The 21,853-nt window shown below is 35.8% G+C and overlaps 1 protein-coding gene across 27 annotated transcripts in view; it reads right to left on the bottom strand.

Moving 5' to 3' along the window:
* The window catches only part of ARB2A (ARB2 cotranscriptional regulator A), a 382,974-nt gene that overhangs the window by 38,429 nt on the left and 322,692 nt on the right, over positions 1-21,853 (bottom strand). For 2 of the 27 annotated variants that reach the window (XM_070571450.1, XM_070571440.1), the window contains one exon: positions 4,990-6,644. The exons of the other annotated variants lie outside the window; for them this stretch is intronic. In XM_070571450.1, coding sequence (XP_070427551.1) covers positions 6,628-6,644 — 17 coding nt within the window. In that variant the 3' untranslated portion in view covers positions 4,990-6,627. Of the gene's footprint in view, positions 1-4,989; positions 6,645-21,853 lie in introns of those variants that run through there. 27 annotated transcript variants of the gene reach the window in all.

The raw sequence follows: 21,853 nt of genomic DNA, 5'->3' as shown, positions 1-21,853 counted from the left end.
TGACCTCTTAGGTCAACTTTCACAAATTAAACTATCAAAATATTGCTATTGCCTTTCTTATAGGAACATATAATGAACAATACTTGTCCTGGCTCATTTAACAACGGAATGGAGACTTACTATTAAATTTGTGTTAATAGGCCATTCCAAAGATGATTATGTAATCTTCTAACAAATGACAGGTACTAACTAAATCAATAAAATTCATTTTTATTCCCTTATTACCACTTCTACAGCTTTGTGTTTGCCACATTCCATCTGTTTCCTGGAATGCCCACCTTCTTACTCAACAATGCATATCCCTGATTTTCTTTAAATTTGGTCCAAAACTCACTGTTCAGGACCCTTTACCTTAAAGCTCCAGTTTTGGCGTGGTGCTTAGATAGAGAAGACCATCAGTAAATGCTGCTAACTATGGACACGGACTCTCAATGCACAAGGATAGGCCAAAATCTTTAAAAATAGTTTTATTTATGAGTTGTAAATATAAGAAATTTGGCATAATTTGTGGTTCATAAAGGGAAATTTTGAATTTTTATTCCTTTAAGAGTCCAGAAATGGATCTGAAAACTCATACCACAATCCATATTCTAAGACAATTCCAAAAATAATAAGAGTTATGGGATTAAGCCATACCAGTTCTTGGTGATGAGTTGCATACATCAGAAATTCCGGCAGTGACAAGTTTCTCCTTCTACTTAATTGCTTCTCTCTGCCTTTTATAGTCTGAGTTTTTAACCCTTTCAACTGCTTCCCTTACTTCTTTTCTCCTTCTTCTGTCTTCCTCCTTTAGGTTGGAACCCTCTTTTGCCCTACCTCTCTTCTCAATTACCTATTCATTTCCCTACCTTCTCGCTGTTCAGTAGTTTTCAAAGACAAAATTAGCATTTTCCTTAAATTCTAAGCGGCTAATGGGTAAGAATCATACCTACCATTTTCACATATCTACAACCTCTTATAGTGCCTAAGGTAGTGTGAGCCATTTAGAATATTCTTAAGAACTCTCAACAAACTGGGTATAATGGGAATGTACTTCAACATAATTAAGGCTATATATGACAAGCCCACAGCTAACATCATACTCAATGGTGAAACACTGATACCTTTTCCTCTAAGACTAGGAACAAGACAAGGATGCCCACTCTCACCACGTCTAGTCAACGAGCATTGGAAGTCCTAGTCAGAGCAAGTAGGCAAGAAAAAGAAATAAAAGGCATCTAAACTGGAAAGAAAGAAGTAAAACTGTCTGTATTTTCAGATGACATGATATTATATATGGAAACTCTAAAGACTCCACCAAAAAACTATTAGAACTAAATAACAAATTCAGTAAAGTTGCAGGATACAAAATTAATATACAAAAATCAACTGAATTTATATACACTAACGACAAACTGTCAGAGAAATGAAGAAAATAATCTCATTTACAATAGCACCAAAAAGAATAAAATACTTAGGAATAAATTTAACCAGAGAGGCAACAGATCTACACACTAAAAACTATGAGACACCAATGAAAGAAACTGAAGATGACACAAATAAATAGAAAAATATTCTGTGTGCATGGATTGGAAGAATTTCTATTGTTAAAATGTCCATGCTACCCAAAGCAATCTAGAGATTCAAAGTAATCCCTAGCAAAATTCCAATGGCATTTTTCACAGAAATGGAACAAACAATCCTAAAATTTGTATGGAATCACAAAAGCCTGAAAAGCCACAGAAATCTTAAAAAAGAAGAACACAGCTGGAGGCATCATACTTCTTGATTTCAAACTATATTACAAAACTATAGTAATTAAAACAGCATGGTATTGGGATAAAAACAGACATGTAGACAAATGAAACAAAATAGAGAGCCCAGAAACAAACTCATGTATACATGGTCAATTAACTTTTGACAAAGGAGCCAAGAATATACAATGGGGAAAGGACAGTCTCTTCAATAAATGGTGTTGGGAAACTGGAAACTACTATTTTGAAGAGATATCTGTACTCTCATATTCGTTGCAGCATTATTCACAATAGCCAAGGCATAGAAACAACCTAGGTGTCAATCAATGGATGAATGGATCAAGAAAATGTGTTATATATATATACAATGAAATATTATTTAGCCTTAAAAAAGAAGGAAATCCTGTCATTTGCGGCAACATGGATGAACCTGGAGGGTATTATGCTAAGTGAAATAAGCCAGACAGAGAAACACAAATACTGCATGGTTTCACTTTTATATGAAATCTTAACAAAAAAAAAGTAGTTGAGTTGCCAGAGGCTGGGGGGTGGGGGATAGAGGGAGAGGTTGGTAAAAGGATACCCTCCCCGAAAAAAGAATACTCTTGAGAGATACCTACTGTTGGGGACTCTTAAGAAGACATTTTTAAAAGTCAAGCCACAATTTAACTAGTGATATTCATTGGCTTATTGAGCTAATTTATAGGTAAATTCATAAAACAGCTCTTGTATTCCTAAAAGTGAATTTCATGACCACTAGACATGACACCCTCAACTGTCATTTTTAGTGACTTCAGAGAGATAAAGTTTGGATGGTAAAGGAGGAGCGAAGAAAGACTGAATTAGAATGCTCATGATTTATACTTAATTTTATGAAATCTTTGATGGATAATCTCAATTACTAAATTTCTTTTTATATTAATGGTTTTTTCATAAGTAGGTTTAATGCTTTTTTTTCTGGTAAGAAAAAGTTACCCTAATTTGAAAAGTGATATAAAAATATGGTGTTGAGTTAATGCTATTTTATTTGTAAGGCATAAAGAACTATGATCTGTAAAAGTGAGGCAGATGCCTGTCCCGATATATAAGGATGACAAAAGAATGGGGATACGATGTTGGCTGACAGAAGCTTTTAAAAGCAATATGGGGTGGAAGAAATCAGGAGCTTTCTAAATACCATACAAAGCCAGACAGAGAAGAAAACGCAAATTTGAATCCATTTAATTCAATGCATTTAAGATGCTATTTAATAGTTTTTCGGGTTTTTTTTTTTGAGTTTTAGGAACAGGGGACAGCAGGAATATATAAACCTAGGGATATTCCCCAACTTCATTTCACTATGTATCCTGTTCTTCTTCCTCATTACATTTGGTAAGACCAGCTTCTTATCAAAGTCTTCTCTCCCTGTCTTATCATTCATCCTGTTCCCTCCTTATTGATCATCAGACCATGAAAGAGAAAACGGATAGCTTTACTGGCGTCAATATACAATGCAGACGTTGCATCTACTCAATCTACCAGGTCTGTCGATCTGCCATGGGGGAAACTGGACTGGCCTATAATTTGATGTTCACAAAAGCAAGCTGATAATTACACAGAAATTTGTGATACTCAAATGTTTGAATAATGATTTTGGCTTACACTGGTACTTTCTAAAGTATCTAAATTAAGTTGATAAGACTATAACTTTAAAAGTCATCCTAATTTGCATCTTTGAAGTAAAACACCAAATTTATCCCTTCCCAATTCTAGTTTTCCTTATTATTACTGTCTTCTCCATCACATAAAAAATGAAAATAAAAACCAGTCTGCCAAAGCAGATAACCTTGCTCCTTAGGGTTGTGAACACATGAAGAAAATATCCAGCACACAAGGTTACCTTTTTAAATGGTGATAAAATGCAACAATCAAAGGGTATGGTTTTCAGACAATTACACCATGACACTAAAATGGTAAAACCACTGTCATGGAAGTGAGAAGAACTAGTTAATATCTGGGAATATCGCTTCTTCATACCTGACTGACAAAAGGTACGAGAGGCTCTTTTTTCCAAGTGTGAATGGGGCTGACCGTAGAAAACCTATTTTTGCCAATGGTTACTCAGTTACTGAAAAATAAAAAGTATAAAACAGAGTTCCTAAATGTGTAAGGTAACATTAAGCTGTGGATTCTTAATAAAGTGTTATTAAAATTCTTTAATAGAGAAATTAAGGGGAAGAGAACTTGCTTTTCAAGTTAGGTGTCGGCTGCTATGCTGGGGTTATTGAAAAACTTTCCCCATCACAGTGGCAAACAGTTGATCTGCACACTTCTCATGAAATCTGCACCAGTCAAAAGTAGCTAAGTTCGAAGGTGTGCACAGCCCATGTTAGCCAATGGTGAGTTTTACACTCTGGTTATACACACTGTTGTTAGATCTTACATTCTAGTCAAATAACTTCTAGTTCACGTTAGAAGTCTCATGTGTTGGTAAAAGAGAAAATTTAAAGTCATGCACTTGCTATTTTTCTTTCTTACTCTGAATCCTCTCTCTGATCTCTAGAATATTTCCTTAAATAAATGTTTAAAGATAAACAGAGAGCACAGTTAAATGCCAAAATTTTACTTGCAATTTTCCTTCCCAAACCTAGTCCTCTCTTAGACTTCCTCATCTCAGTAAATGACACCACCCAGATGTTCATGAGAAAAAATCCAGGATCATCCTTCTTCCTTCCTATCCCCTCACGTCTCACGTCTAAACAATTAAGGCATGTTGGACACTTCTTCCTATCTCCACTACTACCATCATTCAAGCCACCATAATCTCCTGCCTCAGCTACTGCAATAGCTTCCTAAGTGGTCAGCTTACATTCTTGCTCCCTGATCAACCCCTTTGCTCACTATAGGGTAGATACTGTCACTCTCCAACTCGAGGACTCTGTACTTAGAACAGAATAGAGATTTGGGCCCTAGGTCTACAAGTCCCTGAGCAGTCTGCCCTTCCCTTTATCTTCTTGTTCTACACACTTCAGGAGCACTCGCCTTGTTTCTGTTCCTTTCTGCTTTCTCGGTTTCTGGAGAGTAAACCTGTGGATCTTCAAGGCTGAAGTAAATTCAGTAGCCTTTTTTGAGCGTAAAGACAATATACTTAGCGTAATTCAGGGCCACACACCATGTCTGTTAGTTCCACTGAGAAACGCCCTCAATGTTAGTAAGTCTAGGAAAACCCCATCAGATTATTTTAATTCCCACAAAACGAATATTCACACAGGAACAATTTAAAGCACAATTTCATTCTTTATTTGTTGTATTTAGTTATGTATAATGAGTAATGGAAGATAATAAACATAATATGTCTTGTACACTTCTAAGTATGTAAAAATTACGAGTTTAGAAAGGGACAGACGATTTTCTCAAGGACTATAGTCAGTTTTCCATTTATATACAAAAGTGCAATGGTGACCGTACACTTCACCATGCTGAAAAGTTCTACATGATGGTACTATTTAACCATTACAATTGTACTATTAATGGTACAATTTAGTTGTACAAATAATTATACTAAATTGTTTTCTCCCTAGGGTTTTGTAAAAGTGCTCTACAAGAGGAAAGTGATTTTCTTTTGGCTCCTCACAGGAGCATCCGGAATGCCACTGTTTCAGGACTTGCATTGTGATACACAAAATGCCGACACTGATTATACACTTGAAAATGATGAACTGTTTTCCTCATTAGTATGGGAAGCATTATAAACCCTTAAAACAAGATATTTTGCATAGATTTTACCCAACAGGACACTGGTAATTTCAAACCCTCCAGAATCTTGAAGAAGCCGAATTAGTCTAAGAAAATAAATGTAGACAGTCATTATTACTGCTATATCAATTGTTACTGGGTAATAATTGCCAATGACAATTTTACTATTAGTTTTGTAATCAACTAAAAAGTACAGAATATAAATAATCGTAATAGAGAAATAGAAAATAGCATTAAATATTTCTGTTATGTGAAGTAAAGAATAAAGATAAAAATTCAAATGTATAAAAGCAATTTTGGAAGACAAAGTGACCGAAAGTAGAATTACAGTATTATTTGAGAATTTGTTCTAAATGGCAAATAATGAGAGCTGAAGACTCATTGCCTTAAAAACCTTCATGTATAATTGAAACCCATCCCCAACATTTGATTAATAAAAGCAGGATTAACAACTCTAATGGGAAACTGAAAATACCATCAGACTTTATATGTCATCCAAAAATAAAGCAAAATTTGGTTTATAGAAAAAATTTTTGGATATGCAGTAGCTGTTTCTTTGCAGATTTTTTTCTTTTTTTGGTGAGGAAGATTTTCACTGAGCTAATATCTATGTCAATCTTCTTCTATTTTGTATGTGGGATGCCACCACAGCATGCCTTGATGAGTGCTGTGTAGGTCTGCACCCAGGATATGATCTGTGAACCCCGGGCTGCCAAAGCAGAGCACCTGAACTTAACCACTATGCCCTGGGCCAGCCCCTCTTTGCAGAATTTTTGAGGTGACTTCAAATTTTTCAAACAAGCTCTTTTACTGACTAAGAGACTCAAAGCTCAGGAAAAATACCATTTTAACATACTGACTTTTTATTTTTAGACTGATTGGTTTGTAGCTGAAATAAACGATCATTTAAACTTAAATTTTAAATAGGACAAAAGAAAAGAACTAGCTTGGAAAAAGATCAAGGGAGAAGGTAGAATGAAGAAAAATAGAAATGCTACAGATATACTAAAGCTTATTTATTTCAATGGAGAGAACTGGTAAATATGTAGGCACAGTAGTAACTGGCTAAGGAGATAGAACTTACAACTATACACAACTATGTACTGGGGCTTTGGTAGGGGAAAGGAAGAAAAAAAGAGGAAGACTGGCAGATGTTAGCTTAGGGCGAATCTTTGCCTGCAAAAAAAGAAAAAAAGAAAAAAGAAAAAAAGATGATGGGTAAGGAATACTTTAGAAAATAATAACCATAAAATTTAGTTTAGAACTAAACTGTGCTTAAATTTGAAGAGAATTAAAAAATCTTCTTATTTACACTTAAACTATCATTTGCAAGTATGATTTGGTCATTAGCTGTTATTAATCTTTAAATAATTTAGAAAACTATAGAAAATCAGCATCTGATTTGACTTTTTTTTTTTTTTTTTGTGAGGAAGCTTGGTCCTGAGCTAACATGTGTTGCCAATCTTCCTCTTTTTGCTTGAGGAAGATTGTCACTGAACTAACATCTGTGCCAATTGTCCTCTACTTTATGTGGGATGATGCCGCAGCATGGCTTGATGAGTGGTGCTAGGTCCATGCCTGGCACCTGAATCTGTGAACCCCAGGCCGCCAAAGCAGAGTGCACGAACTTAATCACTACGCCTCCTGGCCGGCCCCTGATTTGACTCTTTTAATTACACTAACAGAAGCCTAATGTTTGACTATGGAAGTTATCCTCAGTCTCTTTAATACTTCTTGGTTTACTTGTCATTTTAGCCACTGCAGAAATCATCCAAACCCAAATTCATTTTGTTCACTAATACCAATACACATGAAACATACTTGTCTCTAGATACTGAAGTGAAACACTTTTCTAGTATCACTTGATAAAGGAAAGGTTTTCAAAATTAAAAGAATACATTCATTTTCTTCTAGTTCCATTAAGTTTTTCTACTTTACACTCTGGATTTTATATATAGCCAGTAGACCCTACATTTCAAGTGGGAGGGAATTTTAAATGAAATAATTTAAAATGGGATGTTTTTAAGCAGCACTGCTCTCTGACACTGAAGGTTTTGTTTTGGGATACAGAATATAAAACCATTTCCTCAAGATACTTTGTGTTCGGCATAAAATATTTAAAATGTCTCATTTCCAAGAGATCTGGTGGGAGTTCATGACAGATGCGTTATTTCTTTCTCTTTTTTTAACAGCATTATTTTGTCTAATTAGCACTGATGATTTACCCATGGTGGTAAGAACTTATTGAGAGAAAAGAAAAGTAGACCGGCATCTTTAGAAAAAAGAACAAACTGGGATAAAATGGAAAAAAGGAATTTTTTTTAAAAAGGTATTTTGCAGCAAATGCCCACGAATAACCCACAGAGAGTTCATTTATTTATGCATCACCATATGATCAATCCGATTTTCTTTAGTCTCAAACAGAGAAAGCCTCGTACAAAGCATTCTCCAGGTGTTAGTTTAGATTTGTCATTATTTCCTATTTATAGACTCTGTCTAGTAAAAGAAGACAAATTACTGTAAGTGGGGGCAAATGTGATTAAATGAGTGCTCTGAAGATAAGAGGGTACATGGACAAGGGTCATTAACACAAGTGACCTCTCTTTGCCCAGACCATATTTTTATTTTGTGGATTAGAGAAAAACTACAAAGCAAGAATAATTTCTACTACATATATCCAAAGAGAAATATATCCCTTTTATCCTAATAAGCATTTTCATGCTTTTGCAGTGTTTTAATAACACAGTGATAGTGACAAAATACTCTCTGAGTATAGTAAGAACAATGTTGGAGAAATTATTCATCCTAAGGAGTCTAACTGGAAACACTGAAGAAACGTAGTTATAATCAGACTAGACATGCGGCCGGGAATGACAATTAGTGGACACCAAGATCATCAGAATCAAATGAAAAGTTGAAATTTGTAAAGTTTCAATTAAAACATCTACACTCTTTCTTTCACCTGATTGTAGCCCCATATGGCAAGGTCAGCCCTTTCAGTGAACAGACAGCTCGGTTGCCTCCAGTGTAGCTGTTATCTTCCTCAACAAGGGGAGACATTTGGCACAGCCTAAAGCTGGGGCATGAACCCTGGCTAAGCTTAAGACATTTATCTGACAGCATCAGCTGACACTCCACAAACACATTTGCTCTCCATGACCTCAGAGCATTCGTGATTAATCAAAAATGTATCTTGGATCTTGAGAACAAGCTACAACCAGGCACACACAAAAAAGAATATGCTCTCAATCTCGCTTATCGACTCAAGAGGTATATTGAATTTAGAAATAGCAAATAGAATAAAATGATCAATATGTTCTCACTCGTCCATGGAAGAGCAAACTTTATCCCTCAAGCAAAAGATATTGATCATGTAAATGTTTCAGAACTCCCTTCAAACTAAAGAATGCAAAATGCACATGGCTTACTGGGGGTGGGGAAGGGGGCCCTACCAAAAGGAGCTGTTGCTTTAACTTAAAAAAATCTATAGTTGAAGACATAAAGTGTATGCTCGTAGTGTGCTGTACTTTTAAAAACCTGTGTGTTCCACTTGAAACCTTCTTTTGGTAACATGTTGCCAAACGTTCTCAATAAAACATTAGAAAAGAGACTTTAAAACTTAATGAAGGAACATTATTTGTGCCGAGCAAACTCCCTGCCTCAATTTAAATGAGACACAGTTATAACATATCCCCTATGCACTGTTTACAACTTATAATTCATAATTTATGTCTCTCCGTTCAAACTCTCTATTTTCTGCAGTCATCTGCTAAGTAATATGATTAGCATGTGAATATTGTAATATTCTGCTTCCCAACACAGTATAATTGAGCATATTTTTATTTTCATTTGTACTTTTTACTTTCTAATAACAAAACTGAACTCTAATTAAAGCAATGGGAAACAGAAGTCATATGCCCCACCCTTGATAATACAAAAATGATTATTATTAAAAAAAAATCTCTACAATTCAACTTATTAAATCCCATTCTTGCTTGGTTACCCACTGGTTAGGTTACAGTTGTTCATGATCCTACGGCAGATCGTTCCACTAAAGAAAAACTACATGTCCTCGTCCCTGTTGGCATGGCAAACAAACTTTCATAGCATGTGCTCACTCTATAAAATGGTGGTACTAATTAGAAGATATAAACTCACGCTGAGACATGATATGAATCGGCTTTATGTATCTACTAAGCTCACAGCAGTACTAGATTTATACTGTTGTTGCTTTAAACTAACACTGCACAGAAAATTCAACTTCTAAATCTGTAAGATAAGAAAGCAAAAGTGATGGAGTTGAAAACACAAAGCCTCAGCCCCTCATTTTCGGTTTCACTTCTAAAATGTTTCCTGTGCACTTCGAGGTTGCCCAGCAATTCTCTCCCATATGTTTACCTAACTTAAATTCCTCAAACATGAATTGCAAGTACCAGATAGCACAGCTGTATGTTTTGACATCCATGGTGAAAATGAGCAGAAAATCTAACTGTTCCATATCAAGAAGTATTTTTACTAGTGCTAATGTGCCTTAAATACCTTGTTCCACAGATGAGTGGCCTGGCACCTGCTGCATGAGAAATAGCCAATTACTGTTCAGTGTCTCTAATTTTCTGATTCAATTAGCATGCTTCAGAGCTTTCCAGTTTAATTGCAAACTACTTCACAGTTAGCTCTCTGATTAATCATTGCCCATCTGCAAGCCATCGGAAAACTTAGTGGAACAAATTTGTGTACTTTGGAATGCTGGGAGCTTAGCAAATCAAACTTGTTTTGGTATATAAAGCTTTAATTTTGTTTGCCCTTTTCAGCTGCACTTGTAAGAAGCTCTGTACTGATTAAACAGGAAGTCCGGACAATAATATGCTACATTATGCATATAATTACTGTAAATACAACCGAGATTGTAGAAACATCATTTAAGGTTAGGCACTAACATGAATGGAGAAGGAGGTCAAGAAAACACATTTGGAATCAATTTCTTTCCATTATGACCCAATGTAAGTATCAAGGAAAAAAAAAGCTGTGTGACACCCAGTGATGTCATTACAGCACCTGTTCCCCTGAAGGCATTTTAAATTCTGGCTTTTCATGTATTCATAAAATCTTTCTTGTTATTTAATTAGTAGAGTACTAAGTTTTATAAGCTTTGTTTACAAAACATATATTAGGGATTTTAAAGCAAACTGGCACCACATTGTTTATGCTTCATTTTCCAAGCTTTCTTGCTGGTCCACTGAACGTATGAATGATAATGTCAGAAAACAAAACTGTTTTAAACGAGCTTTGGCTGGATTTTAGATTATATCTTAACCCATAATCATGACTTCTTCATTTCTGAAGAACGAAACATGAATTGCATATTTTGTTCACTCCTCTGAACAAATACCATGCAGGGGATTCTGCACTGTACGAGAGAAGAGGCTTCATAAAATGAACTTTAAAGTCCTTTCCAACTCTGAGTTTTTCTGGCTTACATTTTACAAAATTTGGAATTATTCTAACATAATTTTTAAAAAGCTTCTAAATACATCTCCTATGCAAGACCTTTTATTCCCAAGACTAACCTGTAAGCTCAGAGGGGCAGAGACTATGTAGCTCTCCACTGCATCTCTAGTGTCTCAGGGGGGTGTGCACATTTTTGGCGCTCAAATAATATTTTGGATGAAGGAAATGGAAGCGGTATGGGTTCTGAATTTTCCATGTCGTGTCACAATGCCAAGTTGGACACTGTGTTCTCCTTCTGTAACCTCAACAGGATGCAGTCATGTTATTGCATAAAGATGTTGACAAATATCATCATTCTATAAATATTTGGCTGAAAGAATAACACAGAGAGGAGAGTGCTTTGCTAATTATGATGTCCTGTAATGATTCGTTGTTAATGACAAATGACAAAAAGTAGAATTTTCCCATCTTTTATGAAGATCTTTAACAGGTTATGGAAATGTCTAAAAGCTGAAAGTTGAAACCAAACTGATAGCTCTAAAAATAACATTAAAGTCAGAAAATTGGTTTTTGGAAATTGCATGATGCAAAAAAGTTCACTTTAAAAATTTTACAGATGGTCAGAGATATTCAGTGTGGAGTGACTTTGTGACTCTCTTAACAGTCGACACACATGAGACCAAGATTCCATGAGCTTTTTAACAGTTCCTATTCTGTCTCTGTTAAGGGCTGTAAAACTCAACTGGGCAGACTTCAATCTTCTCTGAAGTTCACAGGCAGCCAATGTAAGAAATGCTGAGAAGGCGTAATCTGATCACAGCAGCTCAGGCAAGTGAGCAGGCATGCTGCCACATTCTGCTGCCCACGAGCAGGGAAGCATGGCTGGAATCCCCACTAAGATCAAATTACAAAATAATCAGGCTTTGTGGCCAGGCAGGCACGAGAGGCTATTGTGAGGTCATGACATAAATCAGGAACTAGCCTGGGCAAAATTGGGCAGTCAAAAATAACATTTTTTTGTACCACACTTATAGGGTGGTTCTCTGTGGAAAATAAACTGTTAATGATGTTCAGTGTTTTAATTCAGGAAAGGGCAAATGGCTCTCTCCACACAAGCTCCCACCAATTGAGCCTTATGTTTAGAGATAAGCAATTAAACCCCACACATCAAAGAAAAACAATGAGCTGTCCAAAATGGAATCTAGCCAAGGAGAGACCAAACTGGGCCTTGGTCCCTGTCCTGGGGTTCTCAGTCCTACCTCCACCTCTTACCCACTGTGTAGCCGGATGTCTGTGTGTATCACAGAGTAACGATGGAATAACTAAGTGGATCATGAATGAAAATGATTGCAAAGCACACTGAAAATTCTTAAAGGACCCAAATACGATTTGAGAGGGTAGCACATTTTGGGCCAAGAGAGCCACTTCCAGAAATAATCCCAGTATGCAAAAAGAGCAGACTATTCTTTGGGAAGCTAGCTCATATAGATGGCTCTCATATGGCACCACACCCTGGAGGATGATATTCTATAGAGAAGTGTTGACTTTTGTATCTGGTTCCCAAAGCTGAATCTACCATAGAAATTATATTTCAGTTCCTGAGAAGTTTCCAAATGATTGTCTGTGTTGTACTAAACATGAAAGACAACAAAATTATAGAATACAGTTAGCCTTTCAATAGAAGAAAAATATAAAAATCAGGGTGGATATTTCAGAGGAGGATAGCAGGACTCCCCCGGGAACCACCGTTTGGCAAACTTTTGCTGGGGCAACCATAATCGAGGTGGGCAGAAGAATGATTTCATAGACAATAAACAAACCAGCAAAACCCTAAATGAAGAGCAACCAAGGCTTTTTGGTAAACAATAGTAGCAGGCATACCAACAAATTAGTGACAAACCATTTTATAAGGACTTCTGACAGGGGCTTCAAAGAAGTACTTTTTAGGTGGTCCAGTGTGAACTGAGCACCACGTGCTGGTTTTCCACCTGTACTCCTGATGCACAGACGAATTATCATCAGTAATATCTTTCTTAGACATAAAAGCAATATACCTATTTGCATACTACAAATTCAAAGAGTATTTTTTAACTTTTAAAAGGCAAAATATAAGTTACTATGAAGTTCACAAGAACTTTTAAAAAATGAAAATAAAGGCACAAAGTAGTTGCTTTTAGATAGGGAATCGTACAAGAGATATGAAATTTAACATCTACTGTACTGTAAGCCTATATCCTATTGATAATTTAAAATTATAATTAGTGTTCTTGGGACCGAATGCTATACAGAAAACTAAATATGCACATATGTATGAGATGTGAGATGCTGCTGCAAGAGAGAAATACCCTATTTTTAAAGCAAAAAAATAAAAAAACCTACTGAAGTCTATCCTTTCATTTATATGTCTCATGTAAATTACACATAATTTTAAATCTTCAACACTTTGAAAATGGCCAGGTCTCATGGCACTTCTCCTTTATTATCGTCCATTTTCACTTGGCCATGGCAATAGAGACTTCTCTAGAGACAGCTAAGGATTAAAAACTACATACTTTGACTTGAACCAAGAAATGACCACTAGAAAAAATTAATTTTTATTTATATAATCTGGTAAAAAAATATATAATTTTTCTACTCTAAAGGCATTTTCTTATGCAGTAACACCACAAAAATAGCTTAAGTTTAAAATAGTGGATTTCCCATATGGTTAGTCCACAGCAAGATAAAGTTGTAAATGAGGGGACTATGTGAAGAAAACATAAAAATGCCTTAAGGGCACATACAAAAAATGTGATATTGCATGATTTACATACACAATTTTATTCCTCAAAATTCAAAGAGAAAAGCTTAATATGTAATAATTTAAAGTGTATTTCACATCAAATATTCCTGATTACGTATTTAACTCTAAAATGTATAACTCAATTTAGAGCATAATGTGGGAGAGGAGTTAGTAAGAATCTAACCTTTTGCATTTCTTGACTTTTTTGGGCTTGTGGTAATGTTGTATTTATAGAGATTCTACACTTTCAAATTTAAGTCTTGAAATGTCAGAAAAATCCCAAAGCTGAGATCTCACAGAAGGTGATTTTTAACAGTCCTTAAAAGTAAAGACTTTATGATCTTCTGACAACTGGAGCTTTCACATTTTAAGATTTTAAATTTTCAGTCCTAATATTACATAAGCATTTACACTGGTACACTTTTAAAGATTCCATCATCTTTGATAAACCTGGAAAGAAGAGGAAAATAAGAAAATAGAAAAAGTTGTGAAGTTCAAGAATATTATCTAAGTACAAATATAAAGAAGTCAATACTGAAAAAGTCTGCTGTAGTTAAAAGTGGTCTCTCAGGAGAATATATTTCCAACGTAAAAGAAATAACAACGTCCAGTTAATTTTTGATTACTTAGAGTAATATAAAAGGGAGATCTCCCAATATTTTGGAGCTGGAACTTGAATGAGGAAAGAGAGGCCCCTCTTAAATGACTTGCTCAAGAACACACGGCTAGTTAGTTTTAGAGTTCCATCTAGAATATACCAGGTCTCTTGTCTCCAAGTCGCTTTACCACTCCCATAGTTAAAATTTTCTACATAATTCTTGGAATTCATTTATTTTCAGTGTATCCTCCTACGGTCTGTGTGACCACAGGCAAGTCACAAACTCTCCAGTTTTCTCATCACTTTCAATGCAACAAATATTTTTCCATCACCTACTATGAGCCAGATGTAGAGATTATAGAGATAATAAGACATGAATTAGTCTTATTCTTGGGTATTTTATGGTTTAGTTGGGGGGAGAGGACTGGTAAACAAATATCATTAAAGACAATACTTAATTTGACTAGAAAGGCACCAAAGTCAAAGGCGACATTCAGTCTCTGATTACCAAGATTAAAGATAGGGTCTGGACTAAATGGTCTCTAAGTCTCTTTCTAAAAAAACCCGAATTTCATTTTTTCCCTCTACTCTTATTATTCCTTAGATGGACTTGTCAATAATTAGGTAATTGATAAGACCGAAATTTCTAAATATTGAAAGTAATTTCAGTGAAACACAATGACATGTTTATGAATAAATATGCGATGAACAAAGCCTTTTATGTGCAAATAAGTTTGTGAAGTTATGAGTTTCTTTGGTAAAGGCCTTTAATGTGTCCACATGCATTGTAACTCCCAGAGAAAAATTTAATATGCAATGTTTCCTTTTTTTATTATGAAAAAATTCCCCCCAAAGTAGGTTTTATTACTATCTCTATATCTTGGAATTAATATTCCAAGGAGCAGCTTGGGCAACGCTAGCCCCAGACTCCTGTAATATTCTGTCAACTAGTCTTCTCCACCAACCCACCCTACACACCCACTGGCTAGTTAATCCTCCTAAAATGTCTCTTTCATCTTTTTTCCCTGTTCAAAAACTTTCAGTGACTCTTTGTGGCCTATAAAGTCCAAACTCTTCAGATTCTCTACATGCTCCTTGTGCATTCTTCGTCAATTTCAGGCTCTATCATCTCAAGAGATGAACACAGTATGCAACCTCTGGCCTCATCCCCTGAACCACTTTTTATAAAACTGTTACTATCTTTTCTTTTTATTGGTATTTCTCTTTTATGTGTATATTTTATGCCTCTTTTGGCTACATTATGTAAGCTCACTGAGGCCAGGCACAGACCTTGCATGCCAGAATTTAGCACATTCTCTTGTACTTACTACCATTTTAAGCGATAGTAATGGTGAGACTATTAGTGACATGGTAAAAACCAGAGAAAAGAAAAGGACCTAAATCAGGGCGCTAAATGTTCAACTAAATACAAACTAAATACATAGTTCAATTACAAACTAAATACATAGTGGTTTACAAAAATATTACTCATTTTTTCCAAATGTCAAATGGTGACTGCTCAGGCAAGAGTTTTCAACTTTGATTGTTAACATATCCTAAATGTATAATATAATTGAAATATTTATTAAATATTGAAACTCCACTATTCAATATTTTCTTTCTTTAAATACTTTTAAATAGCTTCAGCTTCTTACACATAAAGGAACAGTTTCAGTTCCAAAGGAGATTTCTACCCTAATCAAGACATTTTAAATAAGGCGGGTGATCCACTAACAAGTATTTTAAAAGGTTATCTATTCTAATTAATAAATTTTACAAAAGTGCAAAGTACTTAAGATTTTTTAAATTTTAGACTATCGTGTAACTTTTTTTTGAACTTCTTCACAGTTGATTTGTGAAAAAACTGAAAAAACTTTTCAATGTTTCAACAACATTGAAAAAATGATTGTTACACAGTAACATTTGGCATTGAAATTATAAATTATTCTGAAATTCAGATATAATTTAACCTCAAGTGACACAAGGACTTAGTGACTTCTCACCTCATGAAACATTCTCATTTTTAGATATAAATTTTCCCCTTTTAGCAACTGAAAGAAACAGCTCATGAATAAGTTTTGATTAAGCAAAGAGGTTTTTTTTTTAAAGTAAGATATACATTTTTAACCACAGAGGAAAACTGACTCCTTTTAAAATACAAAAATAACATTGCCCTTCCTGAATATCTGAATATACAGTATTTACTTTTTAACACATTGTGTTATATTCAATAGTTTTTTAGTTCTTATAAATGTAATTAATTAATTATGTCTATTACTTGCATTAGTATGTGTATACTTTCTTCCCTTTTTTGCCCCTTACTGGAGGATTTGGAAGGTAGAAGCCATGACAGCAATGACCCTGTTGGTCTCTTCACCACCATACCCCAGGGCCTGGGACAGTTACTGGCACGTAAGTGAACACTCAATAAATATTTCTTAAATAAATGAATTGCTAGAACATATGCTCCATGAGGAAAAGGAATATATTTGACCAGTTTATTAGTTAAAAATCTGGCCTTTAGATTCAGATTTGTAATGTCTGAGTTCTGGTTGCACTACTTCATAGCTGTGAGGTCTCTGTAAACCTGTTTCCTCACCTGTGAAATGGAATAGTAATAGAATCTGCCTCATACTGTTATTGTGAGGATTAATTTACATAAACACTTGCACACAGGGAGCACTCAACACACAGTAGTGCTATTATCATCATCAACATCATCATTATCTCCTTCATTTGTCTCATTCGCCACTTACCTCCTGTTCCAAGCTTGTAGCATAGACTCAGTAAATATTTGTTAAGTGAAGAAATGCATCAATGAAGTGCGGCTGTATCTGCATACAGAAATAGGTTTGTGTCCCCTCAGCATACTTTTAGGCAAGATTCAGACAAAGAGCAATTCAAAAAAACAATGACTTTAAAAGTTAGCGTGACTGAATCACTCTTCTCTGAACCTGCTGTTTGGAGATCTAGTCACAAAGTCCTAGTCATTCTCTACTCCTTGGAGAGTAAGTGTTCTTTTTACATCCTTTTTGAACTTCTGGTAGTACCTAGCACAGAAGTTTGTATCATTTCTACTGAAAAAAAAAAAATCCTATTTAGCAACCAAGGCACATAAGGTAAAATCTGAAAACAAATGAACATGGATTATAGAATGGGTAAATGTTAGAATTCTCATAATATTTAACTGCATTATCTTAACAAATCCAGTTTGCAGCATTTATATTTCTTGCAATGTTGCTATACATTGAAGTGGCATAGTGAGAATCATTACTTCTACACTTTCTAACTTAAAACTGCAGTAAAAATTGCATAAATAGCAACTAAAGAGTTATATTTCTGTGAACTGCCTCATCTTAAGTGGACAACAAAAGTAAGTCTCAGATTGTGTGGCTTTGAAATATTTATTTTGTTAGTGCCTTAAATCATTTTAGATCTTAAATTCATGATACTTCTCATCAGAAATGCCCTATATTAAATACTACTGAGAAGTTTTCTAATTTATTTTGAGCTTCACTAGGGAAAGATGCTATCAGATTATAGAGTAGCCTTCTTATATTTAAGGCTTATATTAGTTCTTTTTTAATTTATAAAAATGACTATGAACTTTAGCAACAAAGAGTTTAGGTTTTCTTTATTAAGACAAGATGAATAGTGAATAATTATTTTAACTGGGTGAAGAAGAAAAGGAAAGAAGACTCAGACAAGGGTTAATCTCAAATTCCTCTATTTACTTGTGTACATTCTCTGTGAAATTATTCTGTTTCCACCGTATTTTCCAGGCTAAAGACAAAATTTAAAAGACCTATAAAATATCCATAAACCTTTATCCTCTTTATCACTCATCTCCCACGAATACACTGAAAGAAGAACTGCCGATCCTAAAAGCTGAAGTCAGAGGTTCTCACATGTTAGCGTGTACACGGCAGACTCATCAGGGGTACTTGTTAAAAATGGAGATGGGCACTCAGGATTTACTTCTCATCTCTTGGGGTGTGGCTCAGGAGTTGGAATGAGCGAATGTGTCAAGGTGAGAGGAAAGAAAACTACCCAGTATTTGTTCTTGTATCTAAAATCTAAAAACTTCCTTCTAGGTTCTTCTTTGCTTCTTTACCTCTTTTTACTTTCCCCAGGCTTGAATATGGGGCTCTAACTGCTTCTTAGACGCATTTCCAAACCTTTTGGGGATTCTAGAAATAAGCTCCTGCTGAAGGTGCCTGGTCATTTTTATACTGGACCAGGGCTGCTGAAATTCCAAACCTTAAACTTGAAAGGAATACTAAACAAACACCAATTCTAAAACACATATAACTCACTTTCCTCTAATATCACAATAATTGCTATAACGAATTAACTAACATGCGTTAGGCACTGAGCTAAGCACTTTACGTATGTTATCAGTTGCTTTCACGTACAAAAATCCCCAAACATGAATACTTCGCCAGAAGCAAGAAGGCCAGATGGTTCTGATTCTGACTTTGCTACTGATTTGTAATAAACTCTGACTTTTGATTCTTTAGCAACCAGGGATGAGTCTCTTAAAGATAAATGAAGGTTGCTGAAGTTGTTGGTGAGAGAAGACTCAGGTGTTCAAAGGATGCTCCTCTTTACCCAAGTCCAACTATAATCATGGGAGACTCCAACACTCCCAGAATGGGCTCTCCAATACTACGACCGCTCCACTCCTTGGTCTTCGGCGACCTTCTCCTCCACTCCTCTTCAGCTACCCAGTCCTTGATGTTTAACTCTGGTCCTGCAGCACTCTTCTGAAATAATAAATTTAGACATCCCCCAAATTTGACCACAACCTCCTATCACTTTAACCATCTTATTCAAATAATCTCCTTTTCCTACCTTAAGAAAAAATCTTATAGGGCTCCCTGTCCATTCATTCGCCTTTTTCCCTACGAGGCTTTTTCTGTTTTCACTTCCCTCCTTAAGTGCTTACAGTCCATGGTCCAATATTTCAATATATTTTCCTAAACTGCCTTGCCCCATTGTCCATTAAGTGCACTTGCCTGGAAAGCCCCAATGTTACTGGTTTCTGTCTGTCTAAAATTTGTGGTCCCTATATACAAATCATCATCAACACAACCAGGTCCTCAACAGTGGTGCTCAGCCATTGAACTATGTAATCCCAGACAACTCTGCAGATGTTATGATTTAAAGATTAAAAAAACAATAAAGGCACTAAAAGAAAATAAAAGAGAATTTATCTATAATTTTGGGGTGGGACTTAAGGCATGACAAGAAGACCAGAAACTACAGAAAAAATGATTGATGCTTTTAGCTCAATAAAAACTAAAAACTTCTGTATGGGAAAAAAATTCCATAAGCAAAATGAAAAGATAAAAGGCAAACTAGGCAAAATATACCACATATAACAAGGACTGTTATCCATCATTTATAAAGGACTCTGAGAAATCAATAAGGAAATGACAAAGATTCAATAGAAAAAAGACTGGTAATTCACAAGATAAATATAAATGGCTAATAATTATATAAAAATATGTTCAACCTTCCTGCTTATCAAATAAACATAAATTTAATTGAAGCGTTCTTGTAGATGGGCAATGATCAAAATAATTAACGACATTTTTACTTTTTCAGTATTCTTTGGACTTTTAACAGCATTTGACATTGCTGACCATCCCTCTGACACACAGCAGTCTCTTCCCCTGGCTTTCCTTCCTCTAATTTTTTCCCTAGTTTTCTGTTGGCTCCTTTGCAGCTTCTCAGAGACCTTGCTGCACAGCTACCACACACTGTGCTTCTCACTGAACATGTCCTCCTAGGGTGACTTCATCAGTCCTATCACTTGCAAATCTCTACCCATTGAGCATTAGTCAATATACCTAATAGCTTACTCATCATCTCTACTTGGGAGTCTTGTAAGCACCACAAACTCAGCAAGTGAAAATTGAATCCATCATTCTCCCACAAACATGCTCCTGTCTTCATTTTTTCTGTTAATGACAGAACATCCATACAATTGCCCAAACCAACAACCTGGGCACCAACCTTGATGTTTTCCATTCTACCACCAATCACTTCAGGTCATATCAACTCTCCTCACATCAAAATATTTCCCCCATCTCCACTGCCTCATCTACGTCATCATAATCTAATTAGTCTTGCTTTAGTCTTGTCATCCTCCGATACACTCCCCTTATCCCATCTAGAATGTTCTCTGAAAAATGCAAATCTAATCATATCATATTCCCTTTCTTAGAACACTTCTTTCCAATCAAGTTCTTTTACAACGTTGAGAAGTCTTTCCATGATCTGGCTCCTGCTTATCTCTCCAGCCTCATTTCCTTTTCCTACTCTACCCTCATACTCTACTCTCTAGCAATAGTGGACTTTCTTGGTCTTCAAATGTACCATAGATTCCCTGGTCTTTGTCTTTGCCTAGAACCTGGAAAACTATTGTCTGTGCCCCCACCCTGACTCCTTACATATAATTCTTCCCTCATCAATGAGAAATGGCTAACCCTTACATTTTTTAGGCCTTAGCTTTTTGAAAGCAAGGACTGTGTTTGTGGTTCTAAGAGTTGTGCCCTTAGCACCTAGTACAGAACTTGGCACAGAGCAGGCGCAGAGCAGCTGAACATAAGTGGACGAGTATTGTGTCAAAATGCATGGCACCACATGCCTTACTCTGGCATTGTGACAGGGTGAGGAATCATTAAAAGTTTTACTGTTACAGACTAGATTAGGCCAAACTGGTTCCCCATATTGCTAAGACCCAACATTCTCCCAGGTGTCTGCTCACATAACTAAAAAATAAAGATATTTATTTGGAGTCAAGCCAGTCCTTATACTCATTCTCTGCTTTTTCTTACCCTCAAGCCTGCAAAAAATGGATCAGAGGGGCTGGTCCTGTGGCCAAGTGGTTAAGTTCATGTGCTCTGCTTTGGTGGTCCAGGGTTTCTGCCGGTTCAGATCCTGGACGTGGACCTAGCACCACTCATCGGGCCATGCTGAGGTGACATCCCACATAGCACAACTAGAAGGACCTACAACTAGAATGTACAACTATGTACTGGGGGGCTTTGGGCAGAAGAAGAAGAAGAAGAAAAAAAGATTGGCAACATGTTAGCTGAGGTGCCAATCTAAAAAAAGAAAAAAAATGGATCAGAAATGTGATATCTGGTAGATACTGAAAATTCTTTATGCCCAAAAGCCCAAATTAAAAATCTTGCCCTAGAAAACTTATTTCCTCCCCTTGGGCTTGTATTGGTTAATGGTGTCACCAATCATCTACCTTACAAAAGTAGGAAGCACTCATCTCTCTTTCTCAACCTTTCCATCTAAGCAGCAGGTAAACTGTAGTCTCTGTTGCCTAGACACTTATTCCTTCCTCTCCCATCTTCATGGTAACCACTTTGATTTAGTTCTCATCATGTCCCCCCTGAATATACTAACTGGTCTCTTGTTAAATCTCTTCTACAAATCTATCCTCATACCACCACTACCAATCTGAACATGCTAGTCCCAAGCTTACAAACTTTCAATGGCTCACCACCTAGAGGATAAAGTCCAAATTACTCCTTA

This window comes from Equus przewalskii, chromosome 13, assembly GCF_037783145.1.
Source record: "Equus przewalskii isolate Varuska chromosome 13, EquPr2, whole genome shotgun sequence".
NCBI classification, from domain to species: domain Eukaryota; kingdom Metazoa; phylum Chordata; class Mammalia; order Perissodactyla; family Equidae; genus Equus; species Equus przewalskii.
The sequence above is the reverse complement of the archived record's forward strand: the minus strand, read 5'-3'. Positions and strand labels throughout refer to the sequence as shown.